General features: G+C 39.8%; 2 protein-coding genes across 10 annotated transcripts in view; one reads left to right on the top strand and one right to left on the bottom strand.

Moving 5' to 3' along the window:
• Positions 1–15,434, bottom strand: part of SCN11A (sodium voltage-gated channel alpha subunit 11) — a 217,171-nt gene extending 201,737 nt beyond the window's left edge. The window contains exon 1 of the mRNA XM_025376599.1: positions 15,351–15,434. The gene's annotated coding sequence lies outside the window, so the exon portion shown is untranslated. The remainder of the gene's footprint in view (positions 1–15,350) is intronic.
• A 40-nt stretch (positions 15,435–15,474) lies between these two features.
• The window catches only part of WDR48 (WD repeat domain 48), a 47,645-nt gene continuing 38,264 nt past the window's right edge, over positions 15,475–24,855 (top strand). For 4 of the 9 annotated variants that reach the window (XR_003118168.1, XM_025376901.1, XM_025376899.1 and 1 more), the window contains exon 1: positions 15,475–15,562. Coding sequence is in view for 3 of the 9 variants with exons in the window: in XM_025376897.1 (XP_025232682.1) it covers positions 15,515–15,562 (48 nt within the window). In the remaining 6 variants the exon portion in view is untranslated. Of the gene's footprint in view, positions 15,563–15,724; positions 16,091–24,855 lie in introns of those variants that run through there. The other 5 variants (XR_003118167.1, XM_025376897.1, XM_025376898.1 and 2 more) reach the window with 2 other exon arrangements.

The raw sequence follows: 24,855 nt of genomic DNA, 5'->3' as shown, positions 1-24,855 counted from the left end.
AACACTATCCCATTTTATATCAGAGACTTGAGCATACTTACATTTTGGTATCAGAGGAGGTCCTGGAACAAATCCCTCACAGATATTGAGGGATGACTGTACTTATAAGGGGGGATAGAAATGAGAATGGGAGCCAAAAATAAAGAAGGATGTTAGACTTTTCATATTATCTAGGAGTTCTGGCAGAAGTCTTAAAAGCTGAAAACAATATAATAGGTGTCAAGGTTTCTTACATTTTGAATAAAGAAACCAATCTTTTCATACAGAAAATGCTTAAAAAGATTGTTGAAGGAATTCTGCCAGGACAAGCCTCCTAGCAATTTTGCAAGAGAAGGCAAAGAATTAAATGGTAGATTGAAGAGGGTGATGGTAAGAATATCCTTGTGAGAGTTGTGAAGGTGCTGTGACATTTCCACTCCCCATGAAGAAGAGAAGGTGTATTAGTTATCTATTGTTGCATTGCAAATTATCCCACAACTTAGCCGCTTAAAACAATAATAAACATTTATTGTTTCACACAGTTTCTGTAGTTCAGAAATTCAGGAGCAGTTTAGGTGGTTAGTTGTATCTCAGAGTTTCATGAGGTTGCAGTCAAGATGTTATCTGATTAGTCAAACTGAGGTTACATGCACATACTTTACTACAAAAGTGAGTAACTATCCTCATTTTCTACAGTGGGAGTATTGCTCACCACAACTAAGACACATACAGTGAGGAATTCCACACACATAGAACGAGGGCTCATATGATAGACAGCAGAAAATAAAACCACAAAAATGTCAAACACAAAGCCATCCCTTTTGTTGCCCAACACCAATATAACTGTTGCTTCCAATGTTTTTATTTCAAAAAAGTGTTGCCACTTAATATATTGCACTGTTCCTTTATACAATCAAAGATGCACTCACATTATCACTCTCCAAGGAAGCCAATCCAATGTGTCATCAGTTACCACATCCATCAACCCAATTCCAAATCTAGAACCATCCATCACCAAGTCTAGTTGGTGGCCATTCCTCTTCAGGTTCTGTACTGATATCACATCCACATTCTGAGACTTATGGACTAAATGATGAAGTTTACAACAGTATCACACCCTATATACAATAGTGAAGTATAAAGGCTAAAGAAAGAAAATAAAAGTGAAAACACATAAAAGAATACATGAAACATTAAAAAATACATAAACAAGATGACAGCTCTCATTTCTTCCCCTGATCATAAGGCCTTCCCTCCATTTATGACTTCCTTTCTCTACCAGCGATTCCATGCTCCTTTTCCTTTCAGCCAGTACCTTCATTTCTAAGGGATCCAAGCATTTGGTAGATCTATCTGTTTAAAGGTATTATACCAGCTAAACTATTTTTTTGCCTGATGATAAGTTTAATCACATCAAACAATACCATAACTTTTTTCCTCTCTTTCACCTTCCTCTTCTCTTGCTTATCCAATGACAGATGACATGGAAAATGGTCAGATGGCAGTCTCAGCTCCAAATCAAGGGAATCATTGTTTAGTTCTTGCTGGAGGAACTCCTTTCCTTAGAAACAAATCTCTAAACCACCAAAGCCCAGAATTTCAGAGAATGGAAGTCTAAAAAATTGTTTTAAGTAGGGGGTCATTAGGTATAATATCCCTTTGTTTCTAAATCTATTTATTTTGCCTATGGCAGTGTGGTGGTTTTAAAATATCTCCACTATCAGAGGAACCCACCCCCAATATTTCAACGTAGGTTCTTTCTATTTTCCCTAAGTGTTGACCAGTCTGAGAAATAAAGAGAAAGAGTACAGAGAGAAGAATTTTACAGCTGGGCCTCTGGGGGTGACATCACATATCGGAAGGACCGTGATGCCCACATGAGCTGCAAAACCAAAAGGTTTTTATTAAGGACTTCAAAAGAGAAGGGGGTGTATGAACAGGGAGTAGGTCACAAAGGTCAAATGCTTCAAAGGGCAAAAAGGAGAATAAAGATGACATGCTTCTGAGGCCAATAAAGATCACAAGGCAAAGGGCAAAGCAAAGATCACAAGGCAAAGGCAAATCAAAAACTCCTGATAAGGGTCTACATTCAGCTGTGTACATATTGTCTTGATAGACATCTTAAACAACAGAAAACAAGATTCGAGAGCAGAGAACCAGTCTGACCTCAAATTTACCAGGGTGGGGTTTCTTCCCCACCCTAATAAGCCTGAGGGTACTACAGGAGACCAGGTTGTCTTATCTCAACCACATAAGACAGATACTCCCAGAGCTGCTGTTTATAGACCTCCCCCCAGGAATGCATTCCTTCCCCAGGTTATTAATTATTAATATTCCTTGCCGGGAAAAAGAACTCAGCAATATCTTCCCCACTTGCATATCCGTTTATAGGCTCTCTGCAAGAAGAAAAATATGGCTGTATTCTGCCCAACCCCTCAGGCAGTCAGACCTTATGGTTGTCTTCCCTTGTTCCCTGAAAATCACGTTATTCTGTTCATTTACAAGGTGCATTGATTTCATATTGTTCAAACACACCTGTTTTACAATCAATCTGTATAGTTAATGCAATCATCACAGTGGACCTGAGGTGATGTACATCCTCAGTTTATGAAGATAACAGGATTAAGAGATTAAAGTAAGACAGGCATAAGAAATTATGAGTATGAATTTTGGGAACTGATATATGTCCATACTAAAATGAAATCTTCACAATTTATGTTCCTCTGCTGTGGCTCCAGCCGGTTCCTCCGTTTAGGGTCCCTGACTTCCCACAACAATCCACAAACACACAATGAGCCCTCTCCTGCACACTCCGTGGGACCTAAGCTGTCACAGCATGGTACCATTTTGGGAAAGAAGCCACTGCCGAAGTACATCCTGCCCCAGGATCTAATGGCCCCTATATGTCCAATATCCCTGGGGCCCTGCGGTCATTCCACCATGCCCATACAGAAGACTGAGTGCCAATATCCCAGCCAGACCTAGCAGTAGAGCCATGACTCCAGCACTAAAGCCCACATACCACTCTGTGATCCAAGAAGGAGATAGTCCAGCACAGTAAGGAGGTCACACTCAGGAGTGAGGGAGCCAATGTGTATGCCCAGCCACCTGGTACCCACTGCTGCCAGCAACCCTATCCCCTCCAGTGATAAGGCTGCCTTATGCATGGGCACCCCTAGAGACCAAAGATCAGCCCACCTAGAGGCTGTCACCACTGAAGACCCTGCCCCCTCCAGCAGCAGAGCTACCATGTACCTCAAACAGTCCCCAGGGACCAAGGACCTGCCCACTTAGCACCCACTGCTGCCAGCAACCCTGCCCCATCCAGTAGTGGAGATATAGCATGTGTATATGTCCCCCAAGGACTGAGGACTGGTTTATCTAGCACACACCACCTCTGCTAACCCCACCCCCTCCAGAGGTAGAGACATCACATGCTGTGTTCCTCAGGGACTAGTGCCCACCTGGTGCCCACCATGGCTGGCAATGGGACTCCTGTAATCAGTAAAGCTGTTGTTCCAGGTAAGCACCCTCTCATAATCCGAGAACTGACCACCAGTGGACACTTACCACCAGCAAAACTACACTATTGCCTCCACAAATGTCCAGTCTATGCCACTGTGGCACTCAAATACTGCTGATGCTGTCAAAAATCACACAGAGACTACATAACTGTTATTGCTTCTCAGCCTTTTGTCTAAGATCGAGTGTGGAGACTACACTACTGCACCCACTCAGAACCAAAGCCAAAGCACCTTACACAATCAACACTATAGGTCACAACTACAGGAAAAAAGTCTTTCCCAATCAAAGCTACTCCATGAAATTGGGAGAGGTGACTGTTTCACCAGATGCACAGATATCAACCTAGGAACACAAGAAACATAAGAAAACAAGGAAACACAACACTACCAAAGGAACACAATAATTCTCCAATAACACATTGCCCAAAATGAAAGCTATCAGATGCCTAAAAAGGAACTGAAACTAATGAGCCTAAGGAATCTCAGCAAGATACAGGATAAATACAGACAATTAAATGAAATCAGATAAACATTAACGCTCTGAATGAGAAATTCAACAAAGAAATACATATTATTTTTTTTAAAGAACCAAACAGAAATCTTGAAGCTAAAAAATTCCACAAATGAAATAAAAAGTACAATAGAGAGCTTCAACAACAAACTAGATAAAGAAGAAGAAAATAATTTCTGAACTTGGAGACAGGTCTTTTGAAATAACTCAGTCAGACTAAAAAAAGAAAAAAGAATTCAAAAAGAATAAAGAAAGCCTACGGTACTTACAGGACACCATTAAGCAAACAAATATTCACATTCTGAATGTTTAAGAAGGAAATGAGATGAAAAAGGAATAGAAAACCTATTTGATGAAATAATCACTGAAACCTTTCTAAGACTTTGGAGAAATATGGACATTTATATCCAGGACACTAAAAAATCTTCAAATACAGTCAACTCAAAAAGGTCCTCTCTGAAGCACATTATAATCAAACTGTCAAAAGTCAAACACAAGGAGAGAATTTTTAAAACGGCAAGAAAAAAATGTCAAGTCACATGTATGAAAATCCCCATTAGACTAACAGCATTTTTCTCAGCAGAAACCTTACAGGCCGGGAGAGAATGGGATGACATATTCAAAGTGCTGTAAGAAAAAAACTGCCAAGTAAGAATATCAAAACCAATAAAACTATCCTTCAGAAATGCAGAAGAAATAAAATTTTCCCCAAACTAAAACTGAGGAAATTCATTACCACTAGACCATCCTTACGAGAAATACTTGAAGGAGTCCTACACCTGGAAGCAAAAGGATGATAGCTACCATCATGAAAACACAAAAGTACAAAACTAACTGGTTGAAAAGATACACAAATGAGAAAGAAAAATAAATCAAACCTTATCACTGCAAAGATAAATGATTAGAGGAAGAAAAAAACAAAGAATTTCAAAACAACCAGAAAACAATTAACAATATGACAGGAAAAAATATCATATTTCAATAATAACCTTGAATGTAAATAGATTAAATTTCCCAATTAAATAATATAGACTGGCTGAATGGATTAAAAAAACAAGACCCAGGCCAGGCACAGTTGCTCATGCCTGTAATCCCAGCACTTTGGGAGGCTGAGGCAGGAGGATCACTTAAAGTCAGGAGTTTGAGACCAGCTTGGCCAACATGGTGAAACCTGTCCCTACCAAAAATATAAAAATTAGCTTGGCATGGTGTTAGGCATCTGTAGTCCCAGGTACTCAGGAGGCCAAGGCAGGAAAATCACTTGAACCCAGCAGGTAGAGGTTGCAGTGAGCCAAGATTGTGCCACTGCACTCCAGCCTGAGAGACGGAGCAAGACTCCATCTCCAAAAAAAAACCCCAAACAAACCAAGCGCCAACTGTATGCTGCCTATAAGAAACTCACTTCACTTGTAAAGACACACATAGACTGAAAGTGAAAAAATATAAAAAAGAAATCTCAATGAAATTTCTGCAAGAAAACATTGGAGAAACACTCCAGGACATTAATCTGGGCAAAAATTTCTTGAGTAATACATCACAAGCACAAGCAACCAAAGCAAAAATGAACAAATGGGATCACATCAAGTTAAAAACCTTCTGCACAGCAAAGGAAACAATCATCAAAGTGAAGAGACAACACAAAGAGTGGGAGAAAATATTAGAAAACTATCCACATAACAAGAAGTTAATAACCAGAATATATAAGGAGCTCAAACACTTCTATAGGGGAAAAAAAAATCTAATAATCTGATCAAGAAATGAGCAAAAGGTCTGGGTGCAGTGGCTCACGCCTGTAATCCCAGCACTTTGGGAGGCCGAGGCAGGATGATCACCTGAGGTCAGAAGTTCAAGACCAGCCTGACCAACACGGAGAAACCCTGCCTCTACTAAAAGTACAAAATTAGCCGGGCATGGTGGCACATACCTGTAATCCCAACTACTCGGGAGGCTGAGGCAGAAGAATCACTTGAACCTGGAAGGCAGAGTTTGCGGTGAGCTGAGATCATGCCATTGCACTCTATCCTGGGCAACAAGAGCAAAACTCCATCTCAGAAAAAAAAAAAAAAAAGAAAAAAGAAATGAGCAAAAGGTCTGACTCGACATTTCTCAAAACAAGACAAACAAATGGTAAACAGGCATGTGAAAAAGTGCTCAACATCATTAATTATCAGAGAAATGCAAATCAAAACTACAATGAGATATTATCTCACCCCCAGTTAAAATGGCTTTTATCCAAAAGTCAGGCAATAACGAATGCTAGCAAGGATGAAGAGAAGGGAGAACCCTCGTATACTGTTGGTAAGAAGGCACATTTGTACAACCTTTATGGAGAATCATTTAGCAATCTCAAAAAACTAAAAATAGAGCTACCGTATGATCCAGCAATCCCACTGCTGGGTATATATCCAAAAGAAAAGAAATCAGTATATCAAAGAGACATTTGCACTCCCATGTTTGTTGCAGCACTGTTCACAATAGCCAAGATTTGGAAGTAACCTAAGTGTCCATCAACAGATGAATGGATAAAGAAAATGTGGTACTTACACACAATGAAGTACTATACAGCCAAAAAAAAAAAAAAAAGAAAAAAACCCAGAATCCTGTCATTTGCAACAACATAGGTGGAACTGGAGGTCGTTATACTAAGCGAAACAAGCCAGGCACAGAAAGACAAACATCACATGTTCCCACTTGTGGGATCTAAAAAAGCAATCGAACTCATGGATATAGAGAATAGAAGAATGGTTACCAGAAACCAGGAAGGGTAGTTGGGGGTGGGGGGAGGTAGAGATGGCTAATGAGTACAAAAAAAAATTAGAAAGAATGAATAAGACAGTCAGTATTTGATAGCACAATGGGGGGGGGGCTATAGTTAATAATACTTTAATTGTACATTTAAAAATAATTAAAAGAGTATAATTAGATTGCTTGTAATAAAAAGGATAAACGCAAAAAACAAAAAGGATAGCTGCTTGAGGAGATGGATACCCAATTTTTCATGATGTGATTACCATGCATTGCATGCCTGTACCAAAAGATCTCATATATTCCATAAATGAATACACCTACTATGTACCTACAAAAGTTAAAAATAAAAATAATTTTTTAAATGCCAAATGTAAATGCAAACAGAAACCAAAAACAAGCAAGAGCTTTTTACTTTAAGTCAAAAACTGTAAAAAGAGAAAAAGAATGTCATTATATAATAATAAAGGGATCAATTCAGTAAAAGGGTATAACAATTTTAAATATATATACCCTCAGATATACAAAGCAAATATCATTAGATCTAAAGGGAAGACAGACTCCAATACAATTAAGTTGGGGATTTCAATACCTCATTCTCAGCTTTGACTAGATAATGTAGACAGAAAATCAACAAAGGAACATCAGATTTAAACGGCAATATAGACCAAATGGACCTAACAGACATTTACAGAACATTTTATCTAACAGCTGCAGAATACACATTCTTCTCATCAGCATATAGAACATCCTCCAAGATAGACCATATGTTAGCCCTAAAAACAAGTCTCAACACATTTTTTAAAATCAAAACCATATCAAGCATCTTTTCTGACTACAATGAAATAAAACTAGAAATCAATAATAACAGAAACTTCAGAAACTGTGCAAACACATAGAAAGTAAATAACATGTTCCTGAATGATAAATATGTCAATGAAGAAATTAAGAAGGATGTTTAATAATTTATTGAAACAAATGAAAATAGAAACACAACATACCAAAACCAATGGGACACATCAAAAGCATTACTAAGAGGAATGTTTATGACAATAAATGCCTACATCGAAAAAGCAGAAAGATTAAAAATAAACAAACTAATGATGCACGTCAGGGAACTACAGAAACAAGAACCAACAAAACTCAAAATTAGCATAAGGAAATAAATAATAAAGATGAGAGCAGAAATAATGAAATTGAGACAAAAAAATACAAACCAACAAAACAAAAAGTTTTTTGAAAAGATAAAATCAACAAACCACTAACTAGACTAATTTAAATAAAAGAGAGCAACAACCCAAATAAATAAAATCAGAAATGAAAAAAAAACTGTTACCGCAGGAATACAAATGATCATTAGAGACTATTATGAAACAACTATATGCCAACAAGATGAAAAGCCTGGAGGAAATGAATTCCTGGACACATGCAACCTACCAAAATTGAATTGGGAAGAAATAGAAAACCTGAACAAATCAATAGCAAGTAATGAGATTGAGGGAGAAATAAAAAGTCTCCCAACCAAGAAAAGCCTAGGACCAATGGCTTCACTGCTGAATTGCACCAGGCATTTAAATAACTAATACCAATTCCTCTCAAATTATTCCAAAAAATTAAAGGGGAAAGAATTCTTCCAAACTCATTCTACAACCCCAACATTACCCTAATGCCAAAACCAGGCAAAAACACAACAAAAAAAAAGAAAGCTACAGGCCAATATCCCTGATGAACATAGATGTAAAAATTCTCAACAAAATATTAGCAAACCAGATCCAACAACATATCAAAAGGATTACACACGATGATCAAGTGGGATTTATTCCAGGAATGCAAGGATGACTCAACATATGCAAATCAATAAACAAAAGATACATCACATCAACAGAATCAAGGACAAAAACCAAATGATCATCTTAATCAATGCAGAAAAGGCATTTGATAAAATTCAACATCCTTTCATGATAAAAATTCTCAAAAAAGTAAGTACAAAAAGAACATACCTCAACACAATAAAGGCCATATATGACAAACCCACAGCTAATATCATCTTAAACAGGAGAAAGTTGAAAATTTTTCCTCTAAAAACTGGAAAAAGACAAAGATACCCACTTTCACCACTCTTACTCAACTTAGTATGGAGAATACTAGCCAGAGCATTTAGGTAAGATTAAATAAAGGGCATCCAAGCTGGAAAGAAAATGTCAAATTGTCACTATTTGCAGATGATATGATCTTATATACCGAAAACTTAAAGACTTCATCAAAAAATTCTCAGAACTGATGAACAAATTCATAAAATTGTAGTATATAAAATCAATATACAAAAATCAGTAGAGGCCAGGCACAGTGGCTCACTCCTGTAATCCCAACACTTTGGGGGGCCTAAGCAGGAGGAACACTTGAGGCCAAGAGTTCAAAATCAGCCTAGTCAACATGGCAAAACCCTGTCTGTACTAAAAATACAAAAATTAGCTGGGCGTGGTGGCATGGGCCTGTAATCTCAGCTACTCAGGAAGCTGGGGCATGAGAATCACTTGAATCTGGGAAGTGGAGGTTGCAGTGAGCCGAGATCATGCCACTGTACTCCGGCCTGGACAACAGAGTGAGGCTGTGTCGCAAAAAGAAAGGGAGGAAGGAAGGAAGGAAGGAAGGAAGGAAGGAAGGAAGGAAGGAAGGGAGGGAGGGAGGGAGGGAGGGAAGGAAATTATAAAACTCTGATGAAATAAATTGAAGAGGACATATACAAAAATGGAAAGACATCAATGTTCATATATTAAATTAATATTGTTAAAATGACCAAACTACCCGAAGTGATCTAGAGATTAAATGCAATCCCTATCAAAATACCAATGACATTCTTCATAGAAATAGAAAAAATAATCCTAAAATTCATATGGAACTACAAACAACCCCAAATAGCCAAAGCAATCCTGAGCAAAAAGAACAAAGTTGGAGGCATCACACTAACCTCAAAATATACTATACAAAGCTATAGTAAACAAAACAGCATAGTACTGGCATTAGAAAAGACACATTGACCAATGGAACAGAATAGAGAACCCAGAAATAAATCCACGTATTTATAGCAAACTAATTGTTTTTTTGAAACAGGGTCTTGCACTGTCACCCAGACTGAAGTGCAATGATGTGATCTCTGCTCACTGCAATCTCAACCTCCTAGGCTCAAGCAATCCTCCCACTCGAGTAGCTAGGACTCTCAAGTAGCTAGGACTACAGGTGTGCACCACCATCCCCGGTTAATTTTTGCTTTTTTTGATAAAGACTGGGTTTTGCCATGTTGCCCTGTTTGGTCTCGAACCCCTGGGCTCAAGCAATCCACCCACGTCAGCCTCCCAAAGTTCTGGGATTATAGTTGTGAGCCATTGCACCCAGTCCCTCACCACCCCCCAACCCTTTTTTTTTTAAGACTGGATCTTGCTGTGTTTCCCAGGCTGGAGTGCAGTGACCACTTACAATCATAGTATACTGCAGGCCTCAAACTCCTGGGCTTAAGCAATCCTCCTATATCAACCTTCAAGTAGCTGGGACTACAGGCATGTACCACTATGCCTGGCAATTAACTGATTTTTAACAAAGGCCCTATAACATATTGGGAAAAGAACAGTCTCTTCAATAAATGGTGCTAGGAAAACTGACTACCCATATGAAAAGGAAAGAAACTAGACTCCCTATGTCTCACTTTATACAAAAATCAATGCGAAATGGATTAAAAACCTAAATATAAAACCCAAAACTATGAAACTGCTAAAAGATAATACAGGAGAAATGCTTCAGGACATTGGCCTGGGCAAAGATTTTATGGATAAGCCCTCAAAAGCACAGGCAACAAAACCAAATATAGGCAAATTGGATTATATCGAACTAAAAAGCTTCTGCACAGAAAAGGAAACAATCAATAGAGGAATGAGACACCCTACAGAATGAGAGAAAATATTTGCAAAGTGTTCATCCAACCAGGAATTCATATCCAGGAAGTACGAAAAACTCAATAGCAAAAAAAAAACCCCAATAATTTTTAAATGGGCAAATGATCTGAATACACAATTCTCAAAAGAAGACATATAAATGGTCAACAAATACATGAAAAAAATGCTCAACATAACTAATCATCAGGGAAATACAAATCAAAACCACGATGAGATATCATCTCACTCCAGTTAGAATGGCTATTATGAAAAAGACAAAAACAAATGCAGAGGTTGAGGGTGCAGAGAAAAGGGAATTCATACACTATTGATAGGAATGTAAATTAGTTCAACCGTTATGGAAAACAGTGTGTAGATTTCTCAAAAAACTAAAACTACAACTACCATATGATCCAGCAATCCCACTACTACCCAAAGAAGAGGAAATCAGTATGTCAAAGAGATATCTGTGCTCCCATAGTTACTGCAGCACTACTCACAGCCCCCAAGATATGGAGTCAACCTAAGTGTCCATCAAAAGAAGAATGGATAAAGAAAATGTAGTACACATACACAATGAAATACTATTCAGTCATAAAAAAGAATAAAATGTTGTCATTTGCAGCAACATGGATAGCACTGGATGTCATTATCTTAAGTGAAATAAGTCAGGCACAGAAAGATAAATACTGCATGTTCCCAACAATATGTGAAAGATAAATAAGTTGATCTCAGAGAAGTAGAGAACAGAATAGTGGCAACTAGTGGCTGAGAAGGGTAAAGGAGAGGATTATATAGAGAGAGGTTGGTTAACACACATAAAATTACAGGTAGGCAAAAGGAATAATTTTTGGTGTCCTATATCGCTGTAGGGTGACTATGGTTAACAATAACTTATTCTATATTTTCCAATAGCTAGAAGAGTGGATACTGAATTTTCCCAAAGCAATTATTACAGATTATATACAGGTATCAAAATATCACACTGTACCCCATATATATACAATTATTATGTGTCATTTAAAAAATACATCCACAAATTTATTGACACTTCATAAAAAAAGGAGTCATCTGGCCGGGCGCAGTGGCTCAAGCCTGTAATCCCAGCACTTTGGGAGGCCGAGACGGGCGGATCACAAGGTCAGGAGATTAAGACCATCCTGGCTAACACGGTGAAACCCCATCTCTATTAAAAAGTACAAAAACTAGCCGGGCGAGGTGGTGGGCACCTGTAGTCCCAGCTACTTAGGAGGCTGAAGCAGGAGAATGGCATAAACCTGGAAGGCGGAGCTTGCAGTGAGCTGAGATCCGGCCACTGCACTCCACTGCACTCCAGCCTGGGCGACAGAGCGAGACTCTGCCTCAAAAAAAACAAAAACAAAAAAAAAACACCGACAGCCTTAGTAACTAAGTTCTAATGAATTGACTGTGGCTTAAAGTGACACTGCATGACTTCCACTGTGAGTTAGAAAAAGCATTACAGCTTCCAACCAGATTTTTCTTCTTTCGGATGCTCATCCTTGGAACTCAGCATATTGTGAGGAACCAAACAGTGCTGTGGAAAGATCATGAATAGGTGTTCTAGCCACAGCTTCAGTTAAGGACTAGGTCAACACCAGTATCAGTCACCGGACATGTAAGAAAAGGGGTCTTCAGATGATTCCAGCCTCAATCTTTTAGCTGCCCCTGCTGATGTGAAGTGGATAGTGGAACAGAGACAATCTGTTCCCACCAAGCTCTGCATAAATTACAGATTTGGAAGTAAAGTAAGTGTTGCAACTGTTTTAAACCATTACATTTTGCGGGCGGTTAAACAGCAATAGATAAAAGGAACAGGAAAAAAGAGTGCTGAATATTGGACACTAGTTCAGAGCATATACTGCATCCTACAGGACAGTATCAAGAAGGGTTACCTCCCAGAAGGCACCATAACTAAGTCTTCAATAGGTCTTCAATAAGACAAGATACTCCTCAGTGATTGAGTACACAATTAGGCCAATAAATTCTATGGGCAATAGCCCATTGCATTACTTCTTTCATTGTAGAGTGAATTTCTTGGTCGAAAGCAATATAGCGTTAGAGAAAATGATAGTGTCTAAAGCACTAATTCCCTAGATGGTGGTGTCAGTGGAAGTACAGTGAGCAGGGGAAGCAAATCTCAATCTAGAATAAATATATTTCAGAGAGAACAAATAAGAACTCCCTCAATGATGGGAGAGGGCCAATGGCCAATGGAATGGACTTGCCTACATGTGGCTGGCTGATCCTCTTAGAGCATGGGGTATTGGTCACTGCTTCTGAACACCCAGCAGTGGCTTGGTGATATGAACACTCAGCAGTGTTCAGTGACCTGAACACCCAGCAGTGGCTTGGTGATCCCATGCATAGCTCCAATCCTGCTGCCATTGCCATTGTCATTGCCATTTATTTCATGATTCCACAGAGCAGGCAGTAAGGCTGAGTTTCATCACAAAGCAGTTCATTTCATCCATATGATTCTTAAGGTTTATTCTGAGAGGTCCATCACTATATCCCTTCCGGAGCCTTCTGTCACTAGTTCCCCAATCTTGCTCTTTCCATGTCTTTGACAAACTGGCCAAAAAATTATCCTCTGACCCTGAATTGACCATTTCTCCTTTCAGCCAAAGTGAACATCAAAACATACTGGTGAAAATTCTGCCCACTGAAAGAACTTCACTACTTTAATATTCTTCAGGTCCAAAGCAGGTCTACAACATAACAATCAATTTTTGGCAAGTACCGGCATATTGTCCAGAGCAACATACCTGTATGGTACTTTGCACATCATAGGTGCTCGATGGACACTTAAACAATTTTTAAAATATAGACCACATTTTTTCCCTCACTATATTTCAACAGCTTCCCATTGGTCTAAGAGACCCTGCTGGGTATGGACTCTGCATACTCCTTTCACTTCCTGTTCTCTGATCCTTGACCCTCAGTTCCTGTAATGTTCCATGCTCTCTCCTGCTACAAGATCTTTGCTCAGACTGTTCCCTCTCCTTGCCTAGTTAACTCTTGACTCAAGATACTTCCTGTCTTACAATCATCTTTCTTCAGAGTACTTATTTCTGTATTAATTCCTGTCTCATCCTGGGACTCTAAGTTCTATGACTATGTGCACTCACCACTGATTCCCCAACACCTAATATAGTGCCTGGCACATATGAGGTACTATTTAATATTTTGTTAAATGAATGAATACATGAATCAGTGAATGAGTGAGCCTGTAATGATGCAGTTATTTACTTGTAAGTTATCACTGCCAGTTTTGCTTAAGAAGCTTTCTGCCATCACAATTTTTACTCCTCTAATTCACATTTCTTTATTAATTTAAGAACAAGTATTTGTCAAGACAACTTTTCTAAGCATTACTTATATACTAGCACTACGCAACAGAAATTTGTGACCACAGATGTAATTTGAAATATTCTAATATCCATATGACAAAATTTAATAATAAATTTTATTTAGCCTAATATGCCCCCAAACATCATTTCAACATGAAATCAATACAAAAAATTATTAATGAGATATTTTACATTCTTTTCTTCAAACTAGTCTTTGAAATTTGGGGGTAGTTTACAATTACGTATCTAAACTGGAACTAGCTATATTTCAAGTGCTCAAGAGTCACAGATGACTAGCAGATACAACATCAAATGCTATATCCCACAGTGTAGTTCTATAGGATTCACTTTCACTAGAGAGGGCCTGATCACCCTCAGCTCCTATAATTAGTGTCAGTGAAAACCACACTTTCACCCAGAAGGACCTAACTGTTCCAGTATAAGAGATGATTTAAACTAGAACTGGGTTTTCAGTTCAGGGTTTGGAACTGAGTTGTCTCTGGGAACAATTTTAGCTGATGTACTGTTTTCACCTTCCTGTAACATCTTTTTGTCTCCTTTTTTTTTTTTTTTTTTTGAACTTTTAAGTTCAGGGATACAAGTGCAGGTTTGTTATATAGGTGAACTTGTGTCATGGGGGTTTGTTGTACAGACTATTTTGTCACCCAGGTATTAAGCCTAGTACCCGTTAGTTATTTTTCCTGATTCTCACCCTCCTCCCACCCTCCACCCTCCAAAAGGCCCCAGTGTGTGTTGTCCCCCTCTTTGTGTCCATGCGTTCTCATCATTTGGCTCCTACTTACGAGAACACGCGGTATTTGGTTTCCTGTTCCTTTGTTAGTTTGCTTAAGGAAACGGCCTCCAGTTCCATCATGTCCCTGCAAAGGACATGATCTCGTTCTTTTTCATGGCCCCACTTTTTATCCTTTTAATTTAAATGGATTATTTGCTCTTCCTGAAGATGGAGGCAACCTCCTTTGCAAGGACTTCTATTCTTCCCCCTTTGAGGCCAAGATACAATTCTCTGCATTTTTAGGTACTGAATAGTAAATCACTTGGTTCCCCTGCTTGTCTAGGAAGGGTTAGGAGATCGTCCAGCGCCATGTCTTGCACTGTTAATTCTTTCAGTGCTTTCGTTTCGCTTGGACCTCTCGGGGAGGGCCTGGAAAAGAGAGCAAGCCAGGGTCTAGGGCCACATACAAGTGGATTTGGATTGCTCACTCAGCCCTGAAAAGTGGCTCTCTCCCCATCAGTATTATACTTGCACAATGATTTTGTTTTTAGGTGCATCTACCTCACCACATGGCTACCGGCCATACAGCAACGAACAGCACCTAGGAAACACAGATCCTGTCTACCTTCAGACCCGCCACTAACCCTTGGCCAAAGGGAAACGGGCAGAACATCCGCCCGGTGTGAGCCACCTCCGGAAGTGACGTCGGAGTGTCAACATGCAAGATGGCGGCCCATCACCGGCAGAACACAGCAGGGCGGAGGAAAGTGCAGGTATGGAAGCCCGGTTCCTCGGCCTTCCGGACGCGGCTGGCAGCTCCGGGCCCACTCCAGCTAGAAGGTGTCCGGGGCCACGGCCGGCTGGGGTAGCAGAATGGGGCGAACGGGGCGGGGCGCAGCCGGCCTTGAGGGGTGGGGCCGCGGCGCTAACGGCTTGAGGAAGGGGCGGGGGTCGGCCTGCGTGGCCCTTGGGGCCCAGGCCCGGGACCCTCGCGGGCGGCGTTCTGAGCCCGGGATTGCTGGTCGCCGCTTTTCTGTAGGAATGGACTTGCGGGGTCGGGATAGGCTAGTTCCCCGCCCACTTGCCTCCCTCTTCCCCTGCCTTTCTTCGAAGCGCTCTGCCCTCGCTGCGTCGGAGCGGAGGCCTCCAGGGGTTTCCCGGGAGGGTGGGCGTTGGAGGAGTGAGCGGCCTGTGCGGGGGCGTGGCGAGGCGGCGGAGCACCGACGGCCCTGCGGGGTTTCTGCTGAGGATTCCGCACTTGGGAGCCCCCAGCCTTCTCTTATGTTGGAGCTGTCCCCTGGGTAGGTGAAAGTGACATGAGAATGTGCGTGGGGAAATTATAATTTTAATTGGGAATTTAAGTTCGTCTTCACCATTTCTTCACCTTCAGTGTGCATTGCTGAATCTTTCTTTATTGTTTGTATAATTTATTGTCCATGTGGTAAAGAGTTGTCTAATCTTACCGTGTGTGTCTTGTGCCTTATGCCTTTGTGAATTCACTTTTGTTTGGGGTTACGCTTAAGAGTTATTGCCACTTCGGGGAACATCACACACCGTGGCCTGTCGGGGGCTGGGGGTCTGGGGGAGGGATAGCATTAGGAGAAATACCTAATGTAAATGAGTTGATGGGTGCAGCAAACCAGCATGGCACATGTATACCTATGTAACAAACCTGCACGTTGTGCACGTATATCCTAGAACTTAAAGTATAATAATAATAAAAAAAGTTATTGCCATTTAATACTTTCCGTGATGCAGGGAATAAAAGCCCTCTTACAGGTGTTTGCCTGCAGGTGTATTGTATGTGGTAGTGGCAGTTTGGTGCATTTATTCTTTAAACATTTACCTAGCACTTAGAGTGGCCCCCAGAGGGGAAAAGGGATTGAAAGGTTGTAGGACTAATTTACACCCAGGCTTTCTTTATAAAACACAGCATTATATGGAGTTCTGCAGGTTGAAATCAAGTGTCAGATGAAGGTGGTTAGATAAAGGGGTCCTTCAGTAAGGTAATCCCAGCAGAAGGTGGTAGGCTATAAAGTCTTCTGAGTAGTTCACATCTTGGTTTTATTGATCTCATTGATCAGCACAGTGTCTTAAGCACTCACTGTATGTTTGTTGAAATGAGTGAAATTAATGAGTCTAAACTCACTCTATTAGGTGAGTTTTTCAGTGCATTAGTGATAGGATTTCAGTATCACCAGCATCCAAGGCAGGTAGTGAGAATGTCTCCTCTGGACGGGAATATAACTCAAAATTGTAACCTGATAGTATTACAAGTCTATAACACTATATGGTGGTATACTTCTCAGGGGAGTAAGGGTAGGTCATCAGGCCTTTCAGTTTATTGCATTAAGACTTAAAAGTCCTATTACTGCAGTGTGTTCCCTGCTTGCTTCCTTCCCAGGCCTACCCACTCCCAAAATGCATGCAATAAAGTATATATATTTTAAAAAGACTTACAAGGCAATTGTACTAGTATGGGATGAAGAAAATGTAAATTAACTGCAGCAGGTTTGGAAAACCAATGTTTTAATAGGCTGAATGTGAGCCAGTGCATGTAGAATGAGACAGGTGATGGATAATGCCACTTTTCACTGGTCAGAATAAAAAATTAGAGTTTGCTCTTCAGCACTTAGGACCGTGTTCTTCATAGGTAGCAATCAGATTGGTGAACTGACTTGAAATTATTTCCTATGAAGAACTTTTGAAAGAGCTGTCTGAGATTAACCTGCTGAAGAGAAGATTCAGGTAGCTTTCAGAATTTGTCCCCAAGGTATAGAAGCAGCCTGAGAAGCCACAGGGATTGATTTCATCTGAACCATCATTGTCTATGAGGTGTTATTTAAACTAATGAGTGTTCATTGTAAAAATCCCAGCAAACAAAAGTATAGATTAGAGTTGCCCTCCATGCTTCCGAGAAAGCTGCTGTGGGCAATGTCATGTTTTAATCCTAGACCAGAGTTTATCAACCTGAGCATTCTTGAAATTTTCGTCTGGATAATTCTTGGCTGTGTCTGAGGGAGGGAGCTGTCTTATGCATCACAGGTTCTTTAGCATCATCCCTGGCTTCTACCAACTAGATGTGGTAGCATCTCCCTAGTTGTGACAACTAAAAATGTCTCCAGACGTTTTCAAATGTCCCCTCGAGGGCAAAATTGCTGCTGGTTGAGAACCACTGTTCTGTACCTCTCCCTGCTTGTGTACCTGACTTAACGTGATTTTTTTTGCTATAAGTGGAGCCATAGTATTCACTGTTTTGTGTCTTGCTTTGTCAAATTTTTAAATAAACATTCCCTTTAGCCCAGAATTCCTTATCTAAAAATATATTCTGCAAATTTGCATATGCATATATCTGTCCCTACTTATGCAAGGGTGTTGTGTGAAGCCATTCTTGAATTGCTATAAAGAAATACCTGAGACTGGCTCATTTATAAAGAAAAGAGGCATAATTGGCTCACAGTTCTATAGACTTTACAGGAAGTATGGTGCTGGGATCTGCTTGTCTTCCGGGGAGGCCTCAGAGAGAGAGAGAGAGTCAGAAAAGCAGGTCAGCATGGCATATTCCCATTTCCACAAAGGAAATACGCGTTTTAAAAGTCTGTAAGGGTAATAGCAGTGATTATCCCTTTGGGAATAGATTGTGTGATTATAGATAAGACAGGACATGGGATATCTTTTAGTTTGAAGTATACATAACTTTGTATTTTTGAACTTTTTACCACAGTATTTGCTCTTATACATCAAAAAGAAAACTTCTCATTTTGGAAAAAGCATATATGGTACTTGCAGTAAAATATACTTTGTCTCCTGACTGTCTCAGACCAAGGATAGTAGCCCTGAGCTCCTTGTCAAGTTGTAGGCCAAGACAAACCCTTGAGACTTAAAATATTGCTAAATAATCAGTGGAGGCCAGGCGTGGTGTCTCACGCCTGTAATCCCAGCACTTTGGGAAGCCAAGGTGGACAGATCACTTGAGGTCAGGAGTTCGAGACCAGCCTGGCCAATATGGAGAAATGCCGTCTCTATTAAAAATACAAAAATTAGCTGGCATGGTGGTGCTTACCTGTAATCCCAGCTACTCGGGAGGCTGAGGCAGGGGAATCGTTTGAACCCAGGAGGCGGAGGTTACAGTTGGCTGAGATTGTACCACTGTACTCCAGCCTGGGGGACAGAGCAAGGCTCCATCTCAAAAATAAAATAAAATGATTACTTAAAATCAGTGGAGATGGGTCCAAACATACTGCATATTAATTATCGACATAATTTTAAATGAGTCCATGTCCTACCATCTTCAGCTTCTAAGAAAACTGGAATATGAGGGGAGAGGGATGGATTTGTGACTGTCAGAAACATAATCAAATATGTGAATTCAGATACATGATGCAGCGTTTTCTCTGGTAACCAAGATATCAAAGCAAGTCTTTCCCATCCTTGGCAGTCCCTTAGTGTTACGATTTTCCAACAACCTGAGTCTATCGATTGGCTCTCTCTGCCTCCATTTTTCCTCCTGTTATGGCCTCTTCCTTCACTGCTTCATAGTGTTTGGGGAGAAGCTAGAAAGGTTTAGTTACTCTGGTAGGCAGAGTGAGCTCTCCCCAAAACGTTCACGCTCTAATCCCTTGCAAATATGCTACATGATCATGTAACATGCTATGTTACATGCTGTTACATGATCACGTAACATGTTAATCCCTTGCAAATATGTTATGTCACATGATAAAGGGGATTTTGTGAATGTAATGAGGTTACAGACTTGAAAATAAGGGATTATCCTAGTGGGCCCTTTCTAATCGTTCTAATCATATGAGCCCTTTAAAACAGAGGACTTTCTCTAGCTGGAGGCGGAAGCAGGAAGATGTGGTGACAGAAATTTGAGTTGTAAGAAGGACCCAACCCTCTGTTGCTGGAGAGGACCACTGGAAAGCATGAGAAGGAATGCAGGCAGCCTTTAGGAGCAAAGATGGGCCCTTGGCTGACAGTCAGCAAGGAAACAAAACAGAGACCTCAGGGCCTACAACCGCAAGAAACTGAATTTGACCAGCAACCTAAATGAGCCTGGAAGCAGACTCTTTCTAGAGCCTTGAGTAAGGAACACAGATCTGCTGACGCTTGTCAGTTTTGGCCTTGTGAGATCTTATGCAGGGGACTCATTTCAGCTGTTTGGACTTCTGACCTTCATAATTGAAATAATAAATGGGGTTATTTAAAAGCCACTAAATTTGTGGTAATTTGTTACGTCGGTAATAGAAAATCAATGTGATTACTTTCAAATAAAATGATGAACAAGGAAAGATACATTTATCTCTTGATTGTGTGTACCCTCTGGCACACTACCAATGACTCTAGGATTATTTAAGTGTGAAAGGCAGAAACAGATCACATGAAGTACAGTGGATTATCCTCACTGTTTTTTGTTTGTTTGTTTGTGGTCCCAGATAATTGGACTACATTAATGGTTGGCGAAATTAAACAATGCTTACTGAGCCAGCTGCAAATGCTCCACTGTAACTTAACTGGATACTTGCTGCTGGGAACTATTCTATTATTTTTCTCCCTGTTAGAGTCCCTTTGATTGACTCTTTCAAAATGCGTATTTTCTGCTGAAGGCCAAACTTCCCATTCCTTTGCAAAACTCTCATAATACCCTGCTCCCATTTTTTAAAGCAAATCAAGATGTTTTGGATATGAATCCTCATCTTCTCTGCCTTAGCTTATACTCTTGACTATCTAAATGAAGTTCTCCCATGACTTTGTACACTCAGTTATTGCTTCTGTGTCTAGTACATTCTACTTTTATCTTTTACTCCCATCTCTTCTGCCTGAAAAAGCTTGCCTGTATCTTGGGGAAAAAAAAATACTTCACTTAACTTGCTGTCCCTTCTAGTTATGCTCTTTCCCCAGCTAAATGCCAAGAGGACTTCCGTGCTGACTACCACATCCTCAGCATTTAGAATAGTGCCTGGCAACAAGTGGGTGCCTAGTCAATATTCGTTGAAAGAATTAAATCCATTTTCTTCTATTTTTCTGTAGCCAGACATTTTAAATTTTTTCTCTGTACTTTAATGGATGCAGTAACAAGTTTTTAAGGTGACATGTCTTGAAACATATCAGTGTATATAGTTTTCATTCTTTGATGACCACACAGAACGGATGTACCGTAATTTAGCCATTTCCTTATTGAAGATATTGCTTTGATTTTTTTCCACCATACTATAATTTGCTTTGAAAAAACCTCCAGAGTTATAAAATAGTAAAGGAAGTGTTACGAAAATAAATGAAAGGATAAAGATAGATAATACAGAATGCATAAGATGAGGGATCAGTTTGAAAGTTCCAGTATCTGACTCATTTGAGTTCAAGAAAAAGCGAAGCAAACAGAGATGATTATTAATAATGAATACAAGAAAATTTCCCAGCGCTTAAGTGCCACAAATTTCTAGATTGAAAGGGCTTTCTAAATGCACAGCAAAACTAATGATAGAAAAAACAAACAAGGAAATGTCACAACACCGAGGAAAAAGAAAAGATCCTAAAAGCTTAGGGAAGGAGATGATGAGGGAGTGGAGAAAAGAATGAAAATAGGATCCCTTTAAAGCTGTATGAAACAGAATGGCATTGAAATCAGTGGCAACACTGGATGCTAGAGGAACTTACAGCAATGCTTTCAAGAGCTGAGAGAATTGCTAAATCAAGTGTAAATGTGGAGGAAAGACCTTTTCAGGCATGCAGGGACTAAGTTGCCACCCGTGTGCCTTTTCTTATATTACTTTCTTAAGGTATTGGGGATGTACTTCAGCAAAACTGTGGAGTGAACAAAGAAAGGAGGAGGCATTAGAATTCAAGAAACAATGGCTATAACCCAGAAAAGCAGTAAAGGAAAACACCAAAGGTGACAGCTGTGCCAGCAGATCTAGAGGGCAGTCAGCCTAGATTGTAGTGAGAAGAAGGAGGGTTTGGAGGGGGAAGCCTTCTGAGAAAATAAAGGGGTGGGGGTGAGTTCTGTGGCACAACAATTAAAATTGAAGTTAAAGTGAAGAAAACCATTGAAGAAGGAAAGATTAAAACTCTAGGGAAAACAAAAAGGTCTTTGAGGAAGGAAATGTATTCATAATATAGTACTTAGTAGATAGCCTTACAGTCACAACAATATAGCACTGATTGTTTTGTTCAATTAAAAATAGGGATGTATCTATATTAGAAGAGTAGAGGGAGGAGATATTGAGGGTAATTCCAGAGCTACATCCTAATCTACAGTAGCATGAGTAAATTGATAATGTCTAAAATGGATGAGCCAAAAAGTTATAAGATAAGCACAGTATTTAGAGAAATGCAGTTAACTATCCAGTAGCAACAACTGAGTTGCAATTAGTTACCTTTAGGGATGAAGACTAGCTGTGGGAGTCTTATCCAGACAGTAAAGGGACTGTTTTTCATTACAGTCATTACTATTTGATTTTCTAAATACAGGCAAGAATTACTTGGATAACAAATGATCAAATTTTAAAAACTAAGTAATATATGTTCTTTGTAAAACATTCAGACCTCATAAAAGAGACATGAATGAGTGGAAAATCACCATAATCCCATCATTCAGAAATAACTGCTGGTTATTTTATTATTTTTTTTTTTTTGAGACATTGTCTCACTCTGTCTTCAGGCTGGAGTGCAGTGGCACAGTCTCGGCTCACTGCAACCTCTGCCTCCTGGGTTCAAGCGATTCTTCTGCCTCAGCCTCCTGAGTAGCTGGGACTACAGGTGCGCACCACCACACCCGTCTAATTTTTGTATTTTTAGTAGAGACAGGGTTTCACCATGTTGGCCAGAATGGTTTCAATCTCCTGACCTTGTGATCTGCCCGCCTTGGCCTCCCAAAGCTGGGATTACAGGCGTGAGCCACTGCAGCTGGCCCCTGGTTATTTTTATATATGTATAGTCTTCAAAACTTGTGTATTCTGAAATATTTAATATTTTGAAACATTTTTATAATAATGACTATTGTACATTGCTGTGTTGGACCACACATATTTCACTAAAAATATATCATGGCTTTCCTCCCATGTTTATTAGTCTAGACCTCCATCAACTCTTTCTTATTCTTTAGAGACAGGGGTCTCATACTGTTGCCCAGGCTGTAGTACAGTGGTGCCATCATAGCTCACTGCAACCTCAAGCTCCTGGGCTCAAGCAGTCCTCCCACCTCAGCCTCCTAAAGCACAGAGATTACAGGCATAAGCCACCACAGCTGGCCTACATCAACATTTTAAGTGATTGAATAGTACTGTGTTTTACAGATGTGCATGCTAGAATTTATCCTACTAGGATACTTCTAATTCTTTTACATTTTAAAGCGCACATCTTTAGGAAATATCATTGAAGAGGCTGGCCCAGACTGGTTTTGACAGTAATTACTTTCCACCTAGAATGAGAATTTTGACCTTCAGGTTATTCTTTCACTCTTGCCTTAATCAGTCAGATAATCTCCCAGAAGTCTGGTTGTTAAGATTTAGATATGCTGCAGTCTCCGTTAAAGGAAATGTGAGCTAGGTAAGCAGCCCTGGGACCCCAGAGAAAGAGATTGAGAGAGACTGAAGTTGACATTGAAACTAACTTGGTGCCTAGTGGCTTTGGAAAGCCAATTCATGCAATGATACTTATGTCTTTTATATGCCAGACACTATGATGGCGGCACAGTGTTGGAAGGAACAAGGCAGACAAGTCTCTTGCCTTCTTGGAGCTATTATTCTAATGGAGAAGATACACCAAAAAATATGAATGTGGCTGGGCGTGGTGGCTCACACTTGTAATCCCAGCACTTTGGGAGTCCAAGGTGGATGGATCACAAGGTCAGGAGGTCAAGACCAGCCTGGCCAAGATAGCGAAACCCTGTCTCTACAGAAAATACAAAAATTAGCTGGGCACCGTAGCAGATGCCTATAATCTCAGCTAGTTGGGAGGCTGAGTCAGGGGAATTGCTTGAACCTGGGCAGCAGAGGTTGCAGTGAGCCAAGATCGCACCACTGTACTCCAGCCTGGGCGATACAGTGAGACTTCGTCTCAAAAAAAATAATAATAATAATTTTTAAAAAAGGATAAAGAATGTGGTAAGAACTGTTAAATAAGTAGGGTAAGTGATAGGGTCATAACCCTGAGGAGAATGAGATCAGGAAAGGCCTTTCCAAGGAGACCTTTTTCCTAAGATCTGAAGAGTAAGGGTGAGTTAGACAAGATGAAAGCTGGAGAAAGAGTATTGCTATAGGGATTCCAGGGGTGGTGAATCTTCATGACACTGGCAACAGTAAATGAGAAGGTGCTGGGATGGGAAAGAGCTTGATGTGTTTACGGAACAGAAAGGAGTTTGGAGTGACTGTCATAAAAGAAGCTGGGGGCAGTCAGTTTGAAATGAGTGTGAGGATGTGGGGTTAGAACTAAGCATTTGAGGAGTTTGAACTTTAAATTTTGTGAAAAACCCGTTGGAAAGTTTCAGCAGAGAAGTGTCATGATTTGATTTTTTAAATGCCTCTTATAAATGATGACTGTATTTCCTGACCTGGGGCTCTGTTAAGATATCTTGTATCCTTGTGTTGAAGTCTCCTTTAAAATACAGACAAACAAACAAACAAACAAAAAAGCTGATTTGAGTAGATCTCAGTTACAGTTAATTGCATCCAAAAGACTTGGTGAAAACATCCTTGTAGCGATTTGTGTCTGCAGCCCTGGCCCTTTTTAAAGGACAAATTTCCGGGAATTGAATTTTAAAGAACATTTCAAAGAGTTTAAAACTTTTGTCAGAAAGTGTTTATTTATCCTCAGGGGAAACAAAAATGGCAGTTATTTTTAAAATTCCTGTATTATAGGTAAAATAATCTCATATTAATTATGTCTTTGATTATTTATGTGGTTTTTGGCCATTTCTTTTTTTAAAAGTTCCTTTTTGTAACTTTGTTCCTCTTTCTGTTAGAAAATTTGACTTTTTCTTATAAGGAATCTTGTTAAGAGTAAACTTTCTTTCATATTTATTTCATTATTCTCTCTTTTTTTTTTTTTTTTTTTTTTTTTTTTTTTTTTT

The sequence above is a fragment of the Theropithecus gelada genome, chromosome 2 (assembly GCF_003255815.1).
Source record: "Theropithecus gelada isolate Dixy chromosome 2, Tgel_1.0, whole genome shotgun sequence".
Taxonomy (NCBI): domain Eukaryota; kingdom Metazoa; phylum Chordata; class Mammalia; order Primates; family Cercopithecidae; genus Theropithecus; species Theropithecus gelada.
This window is presented reverse-complemented; position numbering and strand designations above follow the sequence as displayed.